Source organism: Lampris incognitus, chromosome 7, assembly GCF_029633865.1.
Source record: "Lampris incognitus isolate fLamInc1 chromosome 7, fLamInc1.hap2, whole genome shotgun sequence".
NCBI classification, from domain to species: Eukaryota; Metazoa; Chordata; class Actinopteri; order Lampriformes; family Lampridae; genus Lampris; species Lampris incognitus.
In genome coordinates, this window is record NC_079217.1 from 29,277,201 (window position 1) to 29,301,152 (window position 23,952).

The following is a 23,952-nucleotide window of genomic DNA, read 5'->3' on the forward strand; positions in this document are numbered from 1 at the left end:
CAGAGGACAGCACAAACAGGCTCTAACAGGTACTATTTAATGAAGATGCCAGTTGGGGACCTGTGAGGCGTCTGTTTCTCAAACTAGAGACTCTAATGTACTTATCTTCTTGCTCAGTTGTGCAACGCGGCCTCCCACTTCTTTTTCTACTCTGGTTAGAGCCTGTTTGTGCTGTCCTCTGAATATACTTTGAATGGTTAAAATCACCTCATTTAATGCAAATGGGATAAGGGATGGGATTAGGAGGCAACAAACCTTCATAGTATGTGAGTCTGATAGTCTGTGTTTGCAAGAAACACATTGGGATGAGGTGTGTGTGAGAGAGGTTGACAGAGAATGGATGGGAGAAATGCATGTGAACAGTGGTGGAGTCAGATCAAGAGGGGTTGCAATATTAGTTAAAAGGGGTGTAGTTGAGAATGTTAGGGAATATGTGGATGACGGTGAGGGGAGAGTGATAGGGATTACTATTGAGCACTTGGTAAAAGAATTTCAACTGTTGAATGTGTATGCACCAAATGATGAGAGTGAGATGAGGGTTGTTTTTTTTTTTGAGAAATTGGGAGGGATGGTTGGTGAGAACTGTTGGTGATGGATGGTGATGGAGGGATGGTTGCTAACAACCCAGCCACTGAGGATGCACAAGCCAGTGCATTCTTAGTGCTGGTCAGGAAGGGCATCCGGCGTAAAATCTTTGCCAAATCAAATGTACAGATGATAAATCAGATTTCCATACTGAATCAGTCGAGGCCCGGGTTACCAATGACCGCCACCAGTACTGTTGGCCAGCACCATGATGGCCAACAGTAACTATGCTACTGATGGGCAAAGGAGAAACAGAGGGTGAAGACATGTTCAGAGGCAGCAGGAGAAGTGGAAGGGTAGGAGTGTGGGGGTGACAGTCGGAACCTTGAATATTGGCACTATGGTGTTGGCACTGGTAAAGGGAGAGAGCTGGCTGATATGATGGAAAGAAGAAAGGTAGGTGTACTGTGTGTGCAAGAGACCAGGTGGAAGGGGAGTAAGGCCAGGAGAATCGGAGGTGGGTTCAAACTCTTCTACCATGGTAAGAATGGGAGGAGAAATGGGGTAGGGGTCATTCTGAAGGAAGAGTATGTCAAGAGTGTGCTGGAGGTGAAGAGAGTGTTGGACAGAGTGATGAGTATGAAGCTGGAAATCGAAGGTGTATTGATGAATGTTATCAGTGCATACGCCCCACAAGTTGGGTGGTGAGATGGAAGAGAAAGAAGAATTCTGGAGTGAGCTGGATGAAGTGGTGGAGAGTGTACCCAAGGGGGAGAGTGGTGATTGGAGTGGACTTCAGTGGCTATGCTGGTGAAGGGAACAGAGGTGATGAGGAGGCAATGGGTAGGTATGGTGTCAAGGAGATAAATGTGGAAGGACAGATGGTGGTCGATTTTGTGAAAAGGATGGAAATGGCTGTGGTGAACACTTATTTCAAGAAAAGAGAGGAACACAGGGTGACATAAGATTGGAGGAAAGTGCACACAGGTAGACTATGTCTTATGTAAAAGGCGCAATCTGAAAGGGATTGAAGACTGCAAGGTGGTGACAGGGGAGAATGTAGCTAGGCAGCATCGGATGGTGGTCTATAGGATGACTTTGGAGACCAAGAAGATGAAGAGAGTGAAGGCAGAGCCAAGGATCAAATGGTGGAAGTTGAAGAAGGAAGACTGTTGTGTGGAGTTCAGGGAGGAGTTAAAACGGTCGCTGGGTGGTAGTGAAGAGTCTCCAGATGGCTGGACAACCACTGCAGAAATGGCGAGGGAGACAGCTAGGAAGGAAATTGGTGTGTCATCAGGACAGAGGAAGGAAGACAATGAGACTTGGTGGTGGAATGAGGAAGTACAGCAAAGTATACAGAGGAAGAGGTTGGCAAAGAAGAAGAGGGATAGTCAGAGAGATGAAGAAAGTAGACAGGAGTACAAGGAGATGCAGCGTAAAGTGAAGAGAGGTGGTAAGGGAAAGTGTATGGTGCGTTGTATGAGAGGTTAGACACTAAGGAAGGAGAAAAGGACTTGTACTGATTGGCTAGACAGAGGGACCAAGCTGGGAAGGATGTGCAGCAGGTAAAGGCGATCAAGGATAGAGATAGAAATGTGCTGACAAGTGAGGAGAATGTGTTGAGAAGGTGGAAGGAGTATTTTGAGGAGCTGATGAATGAAGAAAATGAGAGAGAGAGACGGTTGGATGATGTGGGGATAGTGAATCAGGAAGTGTAGTGGATTAGCAAGGAGGAAGTGAGGGCAGCTATGAAGAGGATGAAGAGTGGAAGGCAGTTGGTCCAGATGACATACGTGTGGAGGCATGCAGAGGTTTAGGAGAGAGGGCAGTGGGGTTTTGAACTAGATTGTTTAACATAATCTTAGAATGTGACAGGATGCCTGAAGAGTGGGGGAGAAGTATACTGGTACCGATTTTCAAGAATAAGGGTGATGTGCAAAACTGCAGCAACTACAGAGGTATAAAGTTGATCAGCTACAGCAGCAGTGGCTAACCATGTGCCATGGAGAGCCATGTGTATGCAGGTTTTCATTCCAACCCAACTCTGCATCAGGTGATTTCACTGATTAGCAACCCTTCAACCAAAGAGGAATAATGTATCAGTGAAATCACCTGGTGTGGAGTTGGGTTGGAATGAAAACCTGCATACACATGGCTCTCCATGGCACATGGTTAGCCATCCTGAGCTACAGCATGAAGATATAGGAAAGAGTAATAGAAGCTAGGTTAAGAGAAGAGGTGACGATTAACAAGCAGCAGTATGGTTTCATGACATGAAAGAGCACTACAGATGTGATGTTTGCTTTGAGACTGTTGATTGAGAAGTATAGAGAAAGCCGGAAGGAGTTACATTGTGTCTTTGTGGATTTAGAGAAAGCATATGGCAGGGTGCTGAGAGAGGAGGTGTGGTATTGTATGAGGAAGTCAGGAGTTACAGAGAAGTATATAGGGGTGGAGCAGGATATGTATTAGGGAAGTGTGGCAGTGGTGAGGTGTGCAGTTGAATGACAGATGGGGTCAAGGTGGAGGCGGGATTACGTCAAGGATCAGCTCTGAGCCCTTTCTTGTTTGCAGTGGTGATGGTCAGGTTGACGGACGAGATCAGGCAGGAGTCTCCATGGACTATGATGTTTGCGGATGACATTGTGATCTGTAGCTAGAGTAGGGTGTAGTTTGAGGAGAGCCTGGAGAGGTGGAAGTATGCACTGGAGAGAAAAGGAATGAAAGTCGTAAGATGGAATACATATGTGTGAATGAGAGGGGGGCAGTGGAATGGTGAGGATGCAACGAGTAGAGGTGATGAAGGAGTATGAGTTTAAATACTTGGGTTCAACTGTCCAAAGTAACAGGGAGTGCAGAAGAGAGGTGAAGAAGAGAGTGCAGGCAGGGTGGCGTGGGTGGAGAAGAGTGTCAGGAGTGATTTGGGACAGAAGGGTACCAGCAACAGTTAACGGGAAGGTTGTGAGACCAGCTATGTTATATGGTTTGGAGACAGTGGCATCAGTGGCACTGATGAAAAGACAGTAGGTGGAGCTGGAGGTGGCAAAGTTGAAGATGCTAAGATTTTCATTGGGAGTGATGAAGAAAGACAGGATTAGGACTGAGTACATTAGAGGGAAAGCTCAGGTTGGATGGTTTGGAGACAAAGCAAGAGGCAAGATTGCGATGGTTTGGACACGTGTGGAGGAGAGATGCTGGGTATATTGGGAGAAGGATGCTGAATATGGAGCAGCCAGGGAAGAGGAGAAGAGGAGGTATATGGATGTGGTAAGAGAGGACATGCAGGTGGCTGGTGTGACAGAGGACGATGCAGAGAACAGAAAGAGATGGAAGTGGATGATCTACTGTGGCAACCCCTAACGGGAGCAGCCAAAAGTAGTAGTAGTAGGTTGGTGAGAACTGTATCATGGTGGGTGACTTTAATGTATGCTATGGAAGGTTGGATGCCACTGCAAGTGTGAGATTTAAGAGCGATTCGTCGAGAGGTGTATGGAAAAAAGTGATCAGAGTGAAAGGGCTGATTGACATGCGGAGAGAGAGGAATCCAGAGGGGAGGGCTTTTTCCAGGAGACAAGTGGTGAGGGGGGTGTTAAAACAGACTAGGATAGATTTAGTTTTGAGCATGAAGAGCATAGCAAGTAAAATATGGGAAATATAGTACAAAGTCACTATACTTAGTGATCACTTGCTGTTAGGTTTTAGCTTAGGCCAAAGTGTAGAGAGGAGGGCGGTGGGTGTCTGAATGGTGAACTGCTGAGAGATGATAAATATAAGGAGATAACGAGAGAGTGTATAATGAGAAAAAATGAGAAGGACATTGGGAGTTGCTGGGAGTGTGAGGAGAGTTTGTGAAATGTGTGTAGTATGAATGTAAGAATGTGAAGCAGGTATGGGAACAAACAGTGTTTTTAAATCCAAAAATCACATTTGAGGGGAACACAATTTATAACAGGGCGACTTGGAGAGCAGGGTTAAGAAAGATTAGGGATCTAGTATATGGGTAAGGAAGAGGGATATATGGATAAGGGATCTAGTACCAGGGTTTATGAGGGCACAGGTAGTGGTAGATGAAGTGAGGGAAAGGGGTGATGAAATGTGGTATGGTACAGCGGAGAGGATGATGGGAAAGATCAAGGGAGGATTCTGAAGAGAATGGGTCAGTATGATTGAGAGAGAGGCTGTGTTGAATGAGGAAGGGGAGATAGAAATGTATGTGGGAGAAGGAGAGAGGAGAGTGAGTCTGATGAGTGTGAAAATTAAGAGTGATGTATAGATATTGTTACAACCCTGGCTCAAGGGACGTAACAAAAGAAGGGAGACAAGTTGAGGGTTGCAATAATAATCAAAATATTTAATAATGCAAAAAAAAAGATGAATAACGTTCAAAAAACAATGTGCTGGTCGGAGAGAGGAAGCTGTGGGATCCGGAAGTCTCAAGAAGCGTGCAGATCCCCCGGACGCCTCCCCAGAGCATGGGAACAACAAAGCGTGAAACCCGCCAAACTGAACCTGAAACAGAGACAAAGCCAGCAGGCAGGAAGAGGAGGCCATAACCCCCCCCACACACACACACACACATATCGGGGACCATAAATGACCCGAAAATAACAGCCACAACAACAAAACAAGCAAGACACAAACAAATCAAACCAAATGAAAACCCAAAAAACAAAATACTGGCCTGACCTGGGACAACCTCCACCTCTTCTGGTCACCTCCCCTAATGGATCCCCACCCCTCAGCAACCAAGGGCCCTAGGAAGCAAATTTAAGAGGGGCGAGAAAGCCAGAGGATAGAGACAGAGGAGGTAGGGAGACAGAAGGACAGTACAAACAACACAGAACACAACTACTTGCCATGCCCTGACCAAACTCAGGGAGCAGGGGCACGGGAAAGAGTATCCGCCACAACACTGTCTAGCCCCCTAATGTGATGCATGTCCAAGTAGTACGCCTGCAAAAACAGGCACCACTGCATGACCCTCTGATTTGGGCACAGCATGGACCTCAGGAACACAAGAGGGTTATGGTCTGTATAAACACTATCGGAATGACCCCTGACCCCACATAAACCTCAAAGTGGATCAGCGCCCAGATCAGCGCAAGCGCCTCCCTCTTGATCACCGAGTAGTTTAGCTGGTAGGTGTTGAACTTTTTAGAGAAAAAACCAACGGATTGATCCACCCCGAACCATCTGCCTGCAGCAGCACAGCACCAGCCCCAGCATTGCTGGCATCCACCTGGAGTGAAAACAGAACATCGAATCTAGACAGCTAGAACTGGACCCGAGGTCAAAAGTTGTTTAACATTCTCAAATGCCAGCTGACATGATCGATCACACTCAAATTTGGCCTTAGCCTTAAGCAAACTAGTCAGGGGAGCCACAACCATGGAAAAGTTCTGACAGAACCCACGGTAGTAACCCGCCAACCCTAGAAAGCGTTGAAGCTCTTTCTTGGTCGACAGGACAGGGTACAGATCGATAGCGGCCACTTTTGCACACACTGGACGCACCTGACCCTGTCCAACCACCTTACCGAGGTACGTCACAGCGGCCTGCGCAAACTCACACTTTGCAAGGTTAACAGTGAGCTGTGCCTCGGCCAGATGATCAAACAGCTCCCCCACACGGGAGAGATGCTGCTCCCAAGTGTCACTAAAGACAACCACATTGTCCAGGTAAACAGCGCAACCCTCCAACCTGGCAACAACTTGATTCATCAAGCGCTGAAAGGTGGCTGGGGCATTCCTCAATCCAAAACTCATCCCGTACTGACTTATGCAATTCTGTCCTCTTTGGTCTTCCCCTCAAGTGACTTCATAAACTTCAATTGGTCCAGAATTCAGCTGCCCATATCATTACCAGAACTCCTTCCATAGATCATATCACTCCTGTTCTTCAGCAACTTCTATTGGCTCCCTGTTAAATACCGTATTGTCTTCAAGATCCTGCTTCTCACCTTTAAGATCCTTAATAACCTAGCTCCTTCATATCTTTCTGAACTCCTTCATATCCACATACCCTCCCGCACTCTCAGATCCTCTTCTGCTCTCCATCCAATTCACTAAACCATCAGCCTGCTTGACTACCATGGGGACTAGAGCCTTCAGTCATTCTGCCCCCTGCATATGGAACTCTCTCCCACAAGACATTCACAACATTGACTCTCAACCTTTAAATCCCATCTCAAAACATACCTTTTCAAATTGGCATATTTAGTCTCATCCACGCTTCCTTGAGTTTTGTGCAGATTATGATTTTATACTTATCTGTTGTACAAACCTTTTATTATCTACCCTGCTTTGTTTTGATTTTATGCTGTTTGATACAGTGCTGCTTGTTTTTTAACTGTGTTCTGTAAGGTGTCCTTGAGTTCTCTGAGAGGCGCCCACAAATAAAATGTATTATTATTATTATCATTGTAATTTTTGTTTTAAGTACAAAATACAACAGAAAATAGAGAAAAGGGAAAGAACAAAACAAAATAGCTCCGATGGCGACGGGCGTGGCTGGACATCGGAGCACAGGAGAGCCACGCATATCAATAGCTCCGATAACGACGGGCGCGGCCAAACATCGGTACACAAAAGAGCCACGCATATCTATGGCTCTGTTAGCGACGGGCGTTGGTAAACATCGGATCACAAAGAGCCACGCATATCAGTAGCTCTGACAACGACTCCTAGAGAATAAATTCTGAGTCTCATCACCAGCCAGTCAGACTAGCTTGGTCTAGTCAGAAAGGCACGAACTGAGGAAGCCTCTTGGATGAGAGGCGAAACGTCTTTACGGATATATACCAAGTCCAGTTGCACGTGATTCAACTCCTTTGGAAAACAAAATAAACACACCCTCCCACCCACCCCATCCCAAGAATAGTGCAATGCTCAACATAATTCACAACGCCAAGTCCTTTAAAGATATGTTAAGGAAAAAAAATACAACAGCAGTTCTAATAAATTAATCAACTAAGTGGATTTATTGAAGGGAAAGAGTCCAAGAAGGAGCCCCAGATTTTATTAAACATTGCAGGTTTTCTCCTGACATTGTAGAGAATCTTCTCTGGAGTGCAATGTGATGAAAGTTAATTCAGCCAGTGCTTTTGTGATGGTGAGTTTTCTGATTTCAAATTTATAAGAATATTTTTTTCCCACTGTGCTGGCAAATAATATGAAATACTTCTTATGGTGAGTTACTGTTAGCATGTCAACGTCACCCAATAACCAAATCCTGGGATTATATGGTATTTCGTACTCTATGATATCTGAAACAGTGGTTATAATGAACTTCCAAAACTCTTCCAGGTAAGGGCAACTCCAGAGCATATGGAGCAGATTGCCTTCAGTTATCTTACACCTCTGGCACATGGCGGATATATTCCCATCAATCCTGTGTAGCCTTTGTGGGGTGCAATGCATATGTTCTGTGAAAAATATTGAATTGCATTTGCCTAGAACTGTCTGAGATCTTTCCAAAATATTTTGCCAGTTGGGGTCACCGTAGTTGCATTCTAGGTCTGTTTCCCATTTGCGTTTAATAGACAACCTATCGTAGATTGGTAGATTTCTATTTAGAATGTTGTATATTGAGGATATCAGCCCCCTAGCGGAGGAGAATGGTATGTTAAGCAAATGATCCTCTAGGAGTGATTCATTTGGAATAGATGGGAAATCTATAGAATTTTCTTGAACCCAGTGTCTGATTTGAAGGTATTTAAAGAGATTGTGTCTTGACAGTATATTGCCTCTATATAAGTCTCCAACAGTTTTGATCCCATTATTAACCAATTTCTTTAATGTTCCATCAGCTATACGATTTTGAATATTGGGGTCATCCCAAAAAGGGTCTTTCTTAGTAATTTGATATATTCCCAAAATTATGTGGGACTCCCGCCATGTCCCAAAGGTGTTCAAAATTATGGTGTTCTTTGTGATTGACAATATGCTTTTCTTTGTGCCCAAGAAAGGAATTCTTTTAAAAGGAGTAGTATTCAGCTCATGTTGTTCTATAGATAGCCATCTAACCTCATTAACCTCAGCATGCAACCAAATCCATATTGGCCGGAACCGAGATGCCAGACAGTAGCATTTGAAATTGGGTAGGTTTAAACCACCGCTAGTATAAGCGGCCTGGAGAGTAGAGAGTTTTACTCTAGGGATTTTATTTTGCCATATAGATGAGGTGATAGTTTTGTCAAGTTCATTGAAAAAGGTCTTGGGGACACTTGGATGGATACAGTAAGAAGATAGGTAAGCTTTGGTAATACACTAATTTTAATTATGTTCACTCTACCAATTAGGGACAGTGGCAAGTTGGTCCATCGCTGAGTGTCTATCTTAATTTCCTCCAAGAGATTCAAATAGTTGTCTTTGAGCACTTTGTCATGGTTTTTTCTGATGCTTATGCCCAGGTATTTAAAACCATAAGGACGTACCTTCAGTCGTTCAGTGAGTGTTCTAATGTTGATGTCCTGTGTGTTTAAGGGCAGAACCTCACTCTTAGATAAGTTTATTTTATATCCTGAGGCTGCACTATATTCTTGTAGACAACGTGGAGGGACCAAATCAGCTGGGTCAGTTAGGTATGTTAAAACATCGTCTGTGTAGAGAGATATTTTGTGCTCAGTAGTATCAAATTTGATACTAGAGATGGCTGTATTGGCTCGAATGACGATAGCGAGCGGTTCGATGGCAATCAAAAATAACAATGGCGAGATGCAGCAGCCCTATCGGACCCCTCTAGAGAGCGAGAAAACATCCGACAGGACCCCATTCATTAAGATTTGAGCCTTAGGGGCATTAAAAAGCGTTTTGGTATATTGGATGAATCTCTCCCCAAAATTTATGGCCTCTAGCGTTCGAAACATAAAGCTAGGCTCGATCCTGTCAAACACCTTCTCAGCATTCATTGATGTTATCAGCATGGGTTCCCTTTTCCTCTGTGCATAGTCCACTATACGAAATAGCCGGTGAACATCGTCTGACCCTTGTCTATTCTTGATGAATCTTGTTTGGTCAGGACGAATTATCTTTGACATAATGTCTTCTAATCTGGTCGCTATTAATTTGGAAATACGCTTATAGTCAGTGTTCAACAGGCTTAGAGGCCTGTAGGAGTTACACCTCTGTCGGTCCTTATCAGGTTTTGGTAGCAGGGTTATAGTTGCTAATTCTAGTGCCTGGCAAAGTTTTGATTGTCCAAAGCTTCTTTAATCATACTTGTTAGAGAAGACAACAGTTCTCTGAAAATGTTTTAAAATATTCGATTGGGAAGTCATCTGGCAACCTTCCAGAAATCGCCCCGCTGCAATATTAGTGGTGTTGTGATCCAATCTATACAGTGTTTCATAAAACGTTTTGAATTCCTTGTTGATCTCCAATGGGCTAATCAGGGATCTGCCCTAATCAGTAGTTATTGAGTGGATACTTTCATCTTTTTCTTCCCTCTTAATCTGCCACGGTAGGAGCTTGCCAGTTTTGTTTCCATACTCATAATAGTGGTAGTTGGTCCTAGCTAAAGCTACTTCGGGTTTGTTAAGCCAAGCCAAGCCAATTTTATTTGTATAGCCCAATATCACAAATTACAAATTTGCCTCAGTGGGCTTTACAGCAACTCAAGATCCTATCCTTAAACCCTTGCATAAGGATTCCTTGGATAAGGAACAACTTCCTAGGGGAGTAAAGGGTTGTTAGTGCATAAATTATTGTACTGTATCCGCTTCATGGTTAAAGAATTTAAAATGTCAACTCTTTTAGTTTCAGAGTGCTATTGCTCCAGTATTCTAATTTATTCATCTGATTTTGACAAGGCTTTTCTCTTTTGTTTTAAATTATGTGCACTGTAGGACAAGGTAAATCAGGGATCTGCCCTCAGTAATTATTGAGTGGATAATTTTATCTGTTTTTCCCTCTTAATCTGCCATGCTAGGAGCTTGCCAGTTTTGTTTCCATACCTGTAATAGTGGTAGTTGGTCCTAGGTAAAGCTGCTTCGGCTTTGTTAGTGCATAGTACTGTATCCGCTTCATGGTTAAACAGTTTAAAATGTCCACTCTTTTAGTTTCAGAGTGCTGTTGCTCAAGTATTCTAATTTCTTCATCTAGTTTTGACAAGGCTTTTCTCCTTTCTTTTAAATTATGTGCACTGTAGGATAAGGTAAATTCCCCCATAATTGCCTTGAGAGCCTCCCAAATATTTCCATGAGAAGCTGAATTCAGATTGGCCTCAAGGAACAGATCGATTTTGGGAGTTCATAAATACGATGAATTCTGGGTCTTTCAGCGTAAATGTTTTAAATCTCCCTCTCTGAGGGGATGGTTGTACAGGCTCCATTACCCAGGTCATCTTCAATGAATTATGATCTGATAGTGCAGCAGCCAGATAAGAGCAATCCTTTACCCTAGTGAGTATATTTTGAGGGGCTAAAAACATATCTATTCTAGAGTAAGAATTATGGACATTAGAGAAAAAGGAGACATTTTTCTTGTTAGGGTTGAGAGTATGCCAAATATCACATATCCCTAGTTATTTTATGCCATGATTCAATATTGAATCTACCTTAGATGGTGTAAGTGCCTTGGGCAGTGAATGGTCAATAGTTGGGTTAGGGACCAGATTAAAGTTTCCACCAATAAGGCAGGGACCCTCAACTGCCGCTAGTCTTAGAAGTAGATCATTAAAGAAGGCTGGGTTGTCATAGTTGGGACCATATATATTTACCAGTGTCACCCTATTCATATTCAAAACACAATCAATAAGCAGGAATCTACCATTCGTATCTTTTTCAACTGAGTTCAATTTAAACACTATGTTTTTGCTTATAAATACAGCAACCCCTCTTGCTTTAGAGGTAAAAGAGGGAAAAAAGACATGTCTCTTAAGTTTCAAATGTTCCATATTAGTAAGGTGTGATTCTGGAATGAATGCAATACGTGTAGATAGCTTCTTTAAATAAGTAATCATTTTCTTCTTTATCGGAGAGTTGATTCCCTTTACGTTCCAGGAGACGCAATTTAGTTGACTAGTCATGTACACTACCGTTCAAAAGTTTGGGATCACCCAAACAATTTTGTGTTTTCCATGAAAAGTCACACTTATTCACCACCATACGTTGTGAAATGAATAGAAAATAGAGTCAAGACATTGACAAGGTTAGAAATAATGATTTGTATTTGAAATAAGATTTTTTTTACATCAAACTTTGCTTTCGTCAAAGAATCCTCCATTTGCAGCAATTACAGCATTGCAGACCTTTGGCATTCTAGCTGTTAATTTGTTGAGGTAATCTGGAGAAATTGCACCCCACGCTTCCAGAAGCAGCTCCCACAAGTTAGATTGGTTGGATGGGCACTTCTTTGAGCAGATTGAGTTTCTGGAGCATCACATTTGTGGGGTCAATTAAACGCTCAAAATGGCCAGAAAAAGAGAACTTTCATCTGAAACTCGACAGTCTATTCTTGTTCTTAGAAATGAAGGCTATTCCATGCGAGAAATTGCTAAGAAATTGAAGATTTCCTACACCGGTGTGTACTACTCCCTTCAGAGGACAGCACAAACAGGCTCTAACCAGAGTAGAAAAAGAAGTGGGAGGCCGCGTTGCACAACTGAGCAAGAAGATAAGTACATTAGAGTCTCTAGTTTGAGAAACAGACGCCTCACAGGTCCCCAACTGGCATCTTCATTAAATAGTACCTGTTAGAGCCTGTTTGTGCTGTCCTCTGAAGGGAGTAGTACACACCGGTGTAGGAAATCTTCAATTTCTTAGCAATTTCTCGCATGGAATAGCCTTCATTTCTAAGAACAAGAATAGACTGTCGAGTTTCAGATGAAAGTTCTCTTTTTCTGGCCATTTTGAGCGTTTAATTGACCCCACAAATGTGATGCTCCAGAAACTCAATCTGCTCAAAGAAGTGCCCATCCAACCAATCCAACTTGTGGGAGCTGCTTCTGGAAGCGTGGGGTGCAATTTCTCCAGATTACCTCAACAAATTAACAGCTAGAATGCCAAAGGTCTGCAATGCTGTAATTGCTGCAAATGGAGGATTCTTTGACGAAAGCAAAGTTTGATGTAAAAAAAATCTTATTTCAAATACAAATCATTATTTCTAACCTTGTCAATGTCTTGACTCTATTTTCTATTCATTTCACAACATATGGTGGTGAATAAGTGTGACTTTTCATGGAAAACACGAAATTGTTTGGGTGATCCCAAACTTTTGAACGGTAGTGTATGTATGTAAAAAGTATTAACCATTTAACATTGTACCACATAAATGTTGCCGTTTCTGAAAATAATGGAGAGCATATAAAGTAACCATTCTAATCCCCAAAATAGACCCACCCAACCCCCCCTCACCAAAAAAAAGACAAAGACAGAAACATTAGGTGAGCTACTCTTGTTAACTATAGGGTAGCCTCTACAGTTGCTGTAAATCTTAAACTTTTCAACCTCAATCTGTGATGAAAGGATGACCCAGTGTTCCAATGTGTGAGTCTATCCAGCCATTCCAGGAGGCTGGGAGCATCATGTCAGTGGCATTATTCAGAATGGACCATGAGTTTAGTGAGTAAAAATCGACTGCCCACAATCATTTGAAAGCCAGGTCCACCTCATCAATAGTCATGCTTGGTAGTAAAGAAACCAATTAGGATAATTATAAAATCAAAGCACAATCAAAATGAAAAGGAAAACAATCTGGAATCAATGGAGCCACTTTTAATCTGAAATAACAACAATAAGCAGCCTAACAGGAAAACAGTTTTTGTTTGTTAAATGTAGGCTGGTTTGCAGCGCTAGTTGCCATACTTTGTTTTCCTCTGCCGTCAAGTGGCCCAAACAATAAGAGGGAGCGTGAGGCCATCGGAAGCATTTCCCGAATTCGCTACAATAATCTATATAGGGTAAAGTCGATGGATGGCTAATTCCATTTTTGCTGGATAACATTACCGTCCCATGACAGCCGTTAGGCATCTGTTAAGGAGTAAAAATGAATTTAGTCTTCCAGCTTGCTCAAAAACTCAACGACGTCGGCAGGTGTATTCCCCTCATACGACATTCGGAGCTTGGCTGGGTGGTGCAAACCATACGCAATGCCCTTCCCCTGCAGCGTCTTTTTCACCGCTTTGAATGCATCCTTCCATTTCATCTCGGCACTGCAGTCGGCATGGATGTAAATTCTTCTGTTTTCAAAAATCATCTCCTTCATTTCCCTGGCCTGGCGAAGGGAAATTAACATTCAAACTTTGTCTTTAAATTTATGGAATTTAGCTATCAGAGGCCTGGTCTTGTCTTGAGGCTTTGCCGAGGTGATGACATCTCTCAATGATGATGGGACAATCAAATACGATAGGGGTGAGAATTTGTGGGATAATCCGTTCAAGGAAAGCAGTTGCATCCCGGCCCTCCTACTTTTCAGGTATGTTGAAAATTCGTATATTATTTCTCCTACTCCTATCCTCGGGATCAACCAATTCGTCTTGGATGTACTGTAACTCCTTCTCCGGCTTGTCCAGGCATTTGAGTGCGTCACTCACGTTGTCCTCATTAGTCGACAATTTTTTGAGAGTGGTCTGGATACTAGCTTTCTTAATGTCTATCTCCTTGGACAAGACGTCTTTGCTTTCACATATCGCTGACAAAACAGCTTCAAGTGAAAGAGGTCCTTTCTCGTTTTTCGCCATTTTCGAAGGATCTTGCAGTTTTGTTGTATTAATATTTTTCGATGAAGTAATCGTTTTCCTTCTGAGATTGTACCGTGCCATGAAACAACCAGTAGAGTTAGTTGGTTTCTAGCTTGGGTTCAAGGTTTGATATAGATCATTGGAGTATAAAAGCAACTGTGGGGCTAACCCGGCAGAGCTCATGTTTGCATGACCTATCAGTCCCATCACTCCTGTTCTTCAGCAACTCCCATTGGCTCCCTGTTAAATACTGTATTGACTTCAAGATCCTACCTCTCACATTTAAGGCCCTAAATAACCTAGCTCCTTTAAATAACCTAGCTCCTTTTTATCTTTCCAAACTCCTAAATATCCACACGCCTTCCCTTACTCTCAGATCCTCTTATGCTCTCCAACTCACTACACCATCAGCCTGCTTGACTATCATGGGGTCTAGAGCCGTCAGTCATTCTGCCCCCCCCCCCGTCTGTGGAACTCTCTCCAAGACATTCGCAACATTGACTCTCTTCCAACCTTCAAATCCGATCCCAAAATGCACTTTTCAAACTGGCACATCCAGTCTGATCCATACTTCACTGAGTTTTGCACAGATGATGATTTTATATTTACTTATTTGTTGTATTAACTTTTTATTGTCTACCGGAACCCGAGCAGTGCCTTGTTATTGGACTTCTGTGTGAGTCATGGATTGGCCATAACAAACACCATGTTCAAAAATAAGGTAGTTCATAAGTGTATTTAGTACCAGAACACCTTAGGCCGAAGATCGATGATATACTTCGTGGTCGTATCATCAGATCTGCGGCCATATGTTTTGGACACTCGCGTGAAGAGAGGAGCAGAGCTGTGAACTGATCACCACCTGGTGGTGAGTTGGATCAGATGGCGGGGAAGGCAGACCTGGCAAACCCAAATGTGTAGTGAGGGTGAACTGGGAATGTCTGGCGGAGGCCCCTGACCGTGAGGTCTTCAATTCCCACCTCCAGAAGAAGTTCTTATGTATCCCGAGAGAGGCTGGGGACATGGAGTCTGGGTGGGCCATGTTCAATGCCTCTATTGCAGATGTGGCAGGTAGGAGCTGTGGTCATAAGGTCATCGGTGCTTGTTGACATGGCAAGCTAAGAACCCGCTGGTTGACGCCGGCGGTGATTAGCGGTGAAGGCTGAAGAAGGAGGCCTTTCGGGCTTTGTTGTCCCAGGGATCCCCTGAAGCAGCAGGTACTGGGAGGCCAGAAGCGCTGTGGCTTTGGCAGTTGTGGAAGGAAAAACTCGGGTGTGGGAAGAGTTTGGCGCGGCTATGGAGGAGGGCTTTCAGTTGGCCTCAAGGAAATTCTGGCAAACCATCCGGTGACTCAGGAAGGGGAAGCAGGGCTTGACTCAGGCTGTGTTCAGCCAGGGAAGGGAACTGTTGAACTGGACTAGGCATGGTGTCAGGTGGTGGAAAGAACACTTTGAGGAGCTCCTGAACCCGGCTAACATGTCCCCAGTGGAGGAGGTAGAGTCTGAAAACTCAGCGGAAGCCCCACCCATATCCCTAGCAGAGGTCTCTGAGGTAGTTAAGAAGCTCCTTGGTGGCAAGGCGCCGGGTATGGATGAGATTTGCCCTGAGATGCTGAAGGCTCTGGACATGGTTGGGCTGTCTTAGCTGACACGCCTCTTCCGTGTCGTGTAGAGGTCGGGGACAGTACCTGTGGAGTGGCAGATTGGGGTGGTGGTTCACATATTTTAAAAAAGGGGGACCGGAGGGTGTGCTCCAATTATCGGGGCATCACAATGCTCAAAAGTCTACTCTAGGATGCTGGAAAGGAGGCTCTGACCGATTGTCGAACCTCAGCTCCAGGAGGAACAATGTGGATTTCATCCTGGCCGCGGAACAATGGACCAACTCTTTACCCTTGCGGAAGTGCTGAGGGAGGCATGGGAGTTTGACCAGCCAGTCTATATGTGTTTTGTGGACTTGAAGAAGGCTTATGACTGTGTATGCAAGGGCACTCTGTGGGGGATACTGCGGGAGTATGGGGTACTGGGACAGTTGCTACAAGCCGTCCGGTCCTTGTATAACCAAAGTGAGAGCTGTGTCCGCATTCTCAGCACAAAGTCAAACACGTTTTCGGTGGGTGTTAGACTCTGCCAAGGTTGTCCCTTGTCTCCGATTCTATTTATGATATTCATGGACAGGATCTCAAGGCGCAGCCAAGGTGAGGAGTGTGTCCACTTTGGGAATCACAGGTTGCATCTTTGCTCTTGGCAGATGATGTGGTTTTGTTGGCTTCAACAGAACGCGACCTCCCGCGCAAACTGGGGTGGTTTGCAGCTGAGTGTGAAATGGCCGGTATGAGAGTCAGTACCTCCAAGTCTGAGGCCATGGTTCTCTACCAGAAAATGGTGGATTGCTCCCTCTGGGTTGGGGATGAGTTGTTGCCTCAAGTGAAGGAGTTCAAGTATCTCGGGGTCTTGTTCACGAGTGACAGTAGGATGGAGCGGGAGATTGCCAGGCAGATTGGTGCAGCATCAACAGTAATGCAGCACAGCCCGGTATCACGAGATTTCGTGTCATACTCACGAAATTTAATCTATGAAATCATGCAGGGGGACACGATGTCACTGAAATTTTCTTGTCCGGCACCACAAAGTTGTTTGGGCCAAGTTTTTCTTGGGCGAGTCACGTTATCAAGATGCTGGCTCTGGCTGGTCTGGCCTCCGGGAGAATGCCGGTCACTTACATATATTTGAAAACACAAAAACTACCCTACCTGCCGTAGTTTTTGTGTTTTCAAATATATGTAAGTGACCGGCATTCTCCCGAGATGGCCAGACCAGCCAGAGCCAGCGTCTTGATAACGTGACTCGGTTGTTGTATCGGACCGTTGTGGTGAAGAGGAAGCTGAGCCAGAAGGCAAAGCTCTGAATTTACCAGTCAATCTTCATTCCAACCCTCATCTATGGTCATGAGCTTTGGGTAGTGACTGAAAGGGTGAGATCGCGGATACATGCGGCTGAAATTAGTTTCTTCCATAGGGTATCTGGGCTCAGCCTTAGAGATAGGGTGAGGAGCTCGGACATCCGGATAGAGCTCGGAGTAGAGCTGCTGCTCCTTCACATCAAAAGGAGCCAGTTGAGGTGGTTCAGGCGCCTTTCTTGGAGGTTTTCCAGGCATGTCCAACTGGGAGGAGACCCTGGGGTAGACCCAGAAGTCGCTGGAGGCACTACATGTCCAATTTGGCCTAGGAATGCCTTGGGATCCCCAAGGAGGAGCTGGAGGGTGTTGCTGGAGAAGAAGGGACATCTGGAGTGCCCTACTTAGCTTGCTGCCACCACGACCCGACCCCGGAGAAGTGGCTGATGATGATGATAATAATAATAATAACAATTAATAATCATTACTTTTACATAGTGCTTTCCTAGACACCCAAAGCGCTTCACATTGAAGGGGGTAATTCACTTCAATCATCACCAATGTGTTGCACCCACCTGGGTAATGCACAGCAGCCGTTTTGCACCAGAACGCTCACCACACATCAGCTTGAGTTGGAGAAGGAGGAATCACTGAGCCAATTACATGAGGGGATGATAAGGTGGCCAGATGGTGAGAGCCAGGTTGGGAATTTTGCCAGGACACCAGGGAACCCCCTACTCTTTGCGATAAGTGCCATGGGATCTTTAATGACCACAGTGAGTCAGGACCTCGGTTTGACGTCTCATCAGAAGGACGTCATCTCCTACAGCACAGTGCCCCCATCACTGCACTGGGGCATTGGGATTTGATGTATGTTGTTTTTATTAGGACCAGAGGGAAAAGTGCTTCACATTGAAGGGGGTAACTCACTTCAACCATCACCAATGTGTTGCACCCACCTGGGTAATGCACAGCAGCCATTTTGTGCCAGAACACTCACCACACATCAGCTTGAGTTGGAGAAGGAGGAATCATTGAGCCAATTACATGAGGGGATGATTAGGTGGCCAGATGGAGAGCCAGGTTGGGAATTTTGCCAGGACACTGGGGAACCCCCTACTCTTTGCGATAAGTGCCATGGGATCTTTAATGACCACAGTGAGTCAGGACCTCGGTTTAACATCTCATCTGAAGGATGGCATCTCCTACAGCACAGTGTACCTGTCACTGCACAGGGGCATTGGGATTTGATGTTGTTTTTATTAGGACCAGAGGGAAGTCTGCCCCCTACTGGCCCACAACACCACTTCCAACAGGAACGTAAGTTTTCCTGGGAGGTCTCTCCCATCCAAGTACTAGCCAAGCTGCTGAATGCTGCTGCTAGAGTTTTAACCAGGACCAAGAGAACAGAGCACATTACTCCAGTCCTGAAATCTTTACACTGGCTTCCAGTTAGTTACAGAATCGATTTTAAAGTGCTGCTACTTGTCTACAAATCACTGAATGGTGTAGGCTCAGAATGCATCACTTACATGCTTGAAGAGTATAAAGTGAGTAGGGCGCTAAGATCCATGGACTCAAGTCAGTTAGTTCAGCCCAGAGTCCAAACCAAACATGGTGAAGCAGCATTTAGCTGGTATGCTGCATGCAACTGGAACTACCAAAATATCTTAGATGTGCCCCAAATATAGCAAATTTTAAATCTAGGTTGAAAACATTTCTTTTTTCTTGTGCCTATGATTGAGCATTAAAACTTGCACCTCATTCCAACTGCACTTTAATTCTGGAAGTAGATCTGTAGTCATTTCTGGCGGGGAAGTGATGATATATTTATTCTATTTTTTTTGTACTTTTTATTTTCTTTTTCTAGTACATCTTTTAATTATATTACCCTTTTTAATTACTAATTCAAAGTACATTTTATGTACTTTGTACTCTTTTAATTATATTTCATATATGATTGTTCCTATTTGTTTTTATTTACTCTCTTTTAATCATACTTCATATGGTTGTTCCTTTTCTGTTTTTATTTGTGTAAAGCACTCTTTGCACTGTGTACGAAATATGCTATATAAATAAACTTGTTTGCCTGCTGGTCTAGCACTACGGTGCCTTGATTTAACGTAGCTACATCAAGGAGCTAAAATCTCCAGAAATACAAGTGGCCTTTATAATGGCCAATCTTTTACCGGGCCACAGTAACATTTTACAGGGGCATATGCCTCAGTCCATGAGGTCTAACCAGTAAAATGACTTCTTTTTTTTTTTGCAGACCTTCAATCTGATGCATTTAGAGATGACACCCCAACTCTTCCACCAAGCAGCGCCCCAGCCTTCAACTGACTCATCCCCGCAGTCCCAACACCGCTGCCAATAACAAGAAACCTAAACATCACTGTGGTGGAATTTCCCTCATGAAATGGATTCCTTGACAAAACTGACTGCAAAGATATTTGTCAACCACGCAGTGCAGCAGATGATGGTGGTTTAGAGATTACAGTTGTCCTATGTTTAAAGCAAAGGCTAGGATAGGGTAGAGATAACACTAAAAGATAGGGAAAACACTAGTATTAGAAGATGTAAAAGATCTTCAACATTTATATGAGGAGCATTGTGAAGCAAGGTAAATCATCGGAATACACACATAAAATCACATGAATAAACCATATGAACATACACACATGCATACCCGCACGTATGCAAGCGTGCGCATGTACGCGCGCACGCACGCATGCGCGCACACACACACAGTCAGCACATACAAATATCCGTGTGTTATACACTACCGTTCAAAAGTTTGGGATCACCCAAACAATTTTGTGTTTTCCATGAAAAGTCACACTTATTCACCACCATATGTTGTGAAATGAATAGAAAATAGAGTCAAGACATTGACAAGGTTAGAAATAATGATTTGTATTTGAAATAAGATTTTTTTTACATCAAACTTTGCTTTCGTCAAAGAATCCTCCATTTGCAGCAATTACAGCATTGCAGACCTTTGGCATTCTAGCTGTTAATTTGTTGAGGTAATCTGGAGAAATTGCACCCCACGCTTCCAGAAGCAGCTCCCACAAGTTGGATTGGTTGGATGGGCACTTCTTTGAGCAGATTGAGTTTCTGGAGCATCACATTTGTGGGGTCAATTAAACGCTCAAAATGGCCAGAAAAAGAGAACTTTCATCTGAAACTCGACAGTCTATTCTTGTTCTTAGAAATGAAGGCTATTCCATGCGAGAAATTGCTAAGAAATTGAAGATTTCCTACACCGGTGTGTACTACTCCCTTCAGAGGACAGCACAAACAGGCTCTAACAGGTACTATTTAATGAAGATGCCAGTTGGGGACCTGTGAGGCGTCTGTTTCTCAAACTAGAGACTCTAATGTACTTATTTTCTTGCTCAGTTGTGCAACGCGGCCTCCCACTTCTTTTTCTACTCTGGTTAGAGCCTGTTTGTGCTGTCCTCTGAAGGGAGTAGTACACACCGGTGTAGGAAATCTTCAATTTCTTAGCAATTTCTCGCATGGAATAGCCTTCATTTCTAAGAACAAGAATAGACTGTCGAGTTTCAGATGAAAGTTCTCTTTTTCTGGCCATTTTGAGCGTTTAATTGACCCCACAAATGTGATGCTCCAGAAACTCAATCTGCTCAAAGAAGTGCCCATCCAACCAATCCAACTTGTGGGAGCTGCTTCTGGAAGCGTGGGGTGCAATTTCTCCAGATTACCTCAACAAATTAACAGCTAGAATGCCAAAGGTCTGCAATGCTGTAATTGCTGCAAATGGAGGATTCTTTGACGAAAGCAAAGTTTGATGTAAAAAAAATCTTATTTCTAATACAAATCATTATTTCTAACCTTGTCAATGTCTTGACTCTATTTTCTATTCATTTCACAACATATGGTGGTGAATAAGTGTGACTTTTCATGGAAAACACAAAATTGTTTGGGTGATCCCAAACTTTTGAACGGTAGTGTAAGTGGTGATAGAGACGTGGTGAATAGCTAAAGTTGGTTTTACTTTGTGAGCAGAATTTGACTGATGAGATATTTCCGTTCTCACTTCCTTTTTTTAAGGGCTCAGTGATGTAATAGGTTTCCACAGTGCATCTTGGAATACAGACAGTTTCTCAGTCAGTTTTTGATTTACCAACAGATTTTTTTCTCAATATGATTTGTCATGTCATGATACTTTACACACACACACACACGTAAAAATAACCACACCAACATTTGGATCCCATGGGCCATTTTTTTAGGGCTGTGCACCTCGTAGTTTATTCAACATATTACTGTTTGGTGTGTTCTAAATGAAGCTAGCCTGCTGTTAATTGTACAAGCCATCTGCTTTGCTCTGTGAAGCGTTCGTAGAGCATAACAGTGTATGTCATTTTAATCTTGCTATTTGCTATCATTGATGACACTATTTGACCTACCACGCACAACACAGCTAACGTATCATCTTGTGACACATGTCACTGTGTTCATATGTAACTCATACATGTAACTCAAGTCTTATATCAATGTTTTAGTAAGAAGTACCTAAGTTTTCTTCATCACAAATTAGGATTTCCAATAAGGTTAGAGGTACCTGTACAATAACATATGGGAAAGCCACATTAGGCTATTATCACTTGTTCTTTAACAGGCTGTGAGGTGAGCTTCCCTTCAGTCAGTTTGTCATGCATGTTGAACCAAACAAAGGAGGGCAGCTCTACTTGCTTTTCATCATATCAGTCATATGAAGGAGAATTAGACGATGCTCAAACTATGTGAACTGGTATGACTGCATTTTATGTCACAGTGAAATGGTCATAATGAAGTTGACAATAAAGTTATTTTTGATCAAGTTGAATAATTCTGTGAGAAAATGAAGAATTCAACTGGTGATTGTGTTATGTATTATGCACCATCTTCTTGTCAACTGTGGGCACAATATGATTCAATTTGTGTCATATTTACGTAGGTAGTATTTTACTAGGATATTATGTTTCTCACTATCAAAGCTCAGGGTCCATTAAAATTGGAATGGGTTAACAACCAATCATCAGGAACTTCTTTATATTTTACAGCCATGTCTTTGGTTTCCTGAAGATTGAGTAATAGAATATTCAAGGAAGGGCTTGTGTGTGTGTGTGTGTGTAAGCTTGTGAAAAAGCACAACAGTTCCTTAATTTCTGCTGTTCTATGTGGAGACATCATCACCAAGACGTGACCGTAAGTTGGTTCAATCCTTTTGCTTTATAAACTGTGTTACAAAATGGGACTGTGATTTATTTTATTTTTAAGCTTTAATTAAGTTGAATCAAGGGACTTCTGAACTCGAGGTGATACATTTGATACTTAAATGTGATTGTTTTTTTTATCAATACTCGAGATTTTTTGTATTTTTAAATTGATCATAATGAAGGCTTAGCCAGTCACCACTGTCAAAACTGTAAAACTATGCATTATAATAAAGCTGTACTAACACATTTTCTTTCTAACACAGCAGCCCAAACCAACCATGGCTGACTACAAAGAGCATTATGACAACGTAAGTGGTAACTATGACTATAATTACAGCGATCCTGACCTATCTGACAGCATGGCACCTGAGATTCAACCGACCCAAGTAGTAAGTCTGGTCTGTTACGGCCTTGTTTCTCTACTGGGTGTTCCTGGAAATGGCCTGGTGATCTGGGTTACAGGTTTCAGCATGCCCCGCTCTGTTACCTCCATGTGGTTTCTCAATCTCGCTGTGGCTGATTTTCTGTGCTGCCTTTCTCTTCCATTGTTAATGGTTCCTTTGGCCCATGATAACCACTGGCACTTTGGTCCACTGGCCTGCATGCTGGTCAAGGGCTTGTTCTACCTAGTGATGTACTGCAGTGTCCTGCTGCTGGTAGTGATCAGTCTGGACCGGTGGTTGCTGGTTACTATACCTGTCTGGTGCCAGAATCACAGGCGGCCTAGGGAGGCTGCTTGGCTGTGTGTCGGTGTGTGGTGCTTGGCCCTGCTAGGCAGCATTCCCCAGTTTGTCTACACCAAGCAGATAAAATACGGTGAAAAGAAGGTGATATGTACTGGAAGGTATACTCTGCACAGTGCCTGGATAATCACCACCTTCCGCTTCCTGGCTGGATTCCTTCTTCCGTTCCTGACAATTGTAGTCTGCCATTTGAAAGTGTATGTGAGAGCGACCCAAGGGATGCAATGCAGGGCCCGGTCCCAACGGACACTGAGGGTGATTGTTGCCGTGACATTGAGTTTCTTTTTCTGCTGGCTGCCGCTGCACATTTTGGACTTTATTGTGTTGGTGACCTCCTTGGTCTCTCCATGGATGCCCACAATTTACTGGGTACACTCTCTAGCACTCTGCCTGGCATACTTCAACAGCTGCCTCAACCCCTTGCTCTATGTATGTCTGGGCCAAGGCTTCAAAGACAGCATGAACCGCTCCTTGCGCAGCGTCCTCCAATTCATCAGCGAAGAGCCTAGGGCCAGAGCAAGCATCACCAACAACACAAACACCAATAGCAGCGCAATGAGACTGGAGGCAACCACCACCTGATGGTGTCAAGAAATAAAGGTGATGTTGTGCCTGGATAGTGTCAGGAACCCAAATGAACCGAGCCTAACTTAAGCCCCCTGTGCTTAGTTATCCTGATCACTAGGGGTGTCACACTCCATTTTATTTTAGATTGTTTGACAAAAAAAAAAAAAAAATTCTGTTCATCCGTTATTGCTAAACTGTATTAGATGCCTTTTGCCAATTTTTGTGTGTGAGTGTTTGTGTGTGCTGTTTTCTCAAGAAAGTCGAGAGTTAAGTTGGGACATACGTTGGGACATATATTTTTTAGAAATTGCTGAGCT

At 43.5% G+C, this 23,952-nt stretch overlaps 2 protein-coding genes across 2 annotated transcripts in view; both read left to right on the forward strand.

The window, feature by feature from the left end:
* The window catches only part of lbhl (LBH regulator of WNT signaling pathway, like), a 34,317-nt gene extending 14,877 nt beyond the window's left edge, over positions 1-19,440 (forward strand). The window contains exon 3 of the mRNA XM_056282839.1: positions 19,370-19,440. Within this exon, the coding sequence (XP_056138814.1) occupies positions 19,370-19,440 (71 nt within the window). The remainder of the gene's footprint in view (positions 1-19,369) is intronic.
* Positions 19,441-22,603: 3,163 nt separating this feature from the next.
* Positions 22,604-23,650, forward strand: c5ar1 (complement C5a receptor 1). Its single transcript, XM_056282840.1, has one exon. It carries the CDS (start codon positions 22,604-22,606, stop codon positions 23,648-23,650), a length of 1,047 nt encoding a protein of 348 aa, XP_056138815.1.
* Positions 23,651-23,952: the final 302 nt, after the last annotated feature.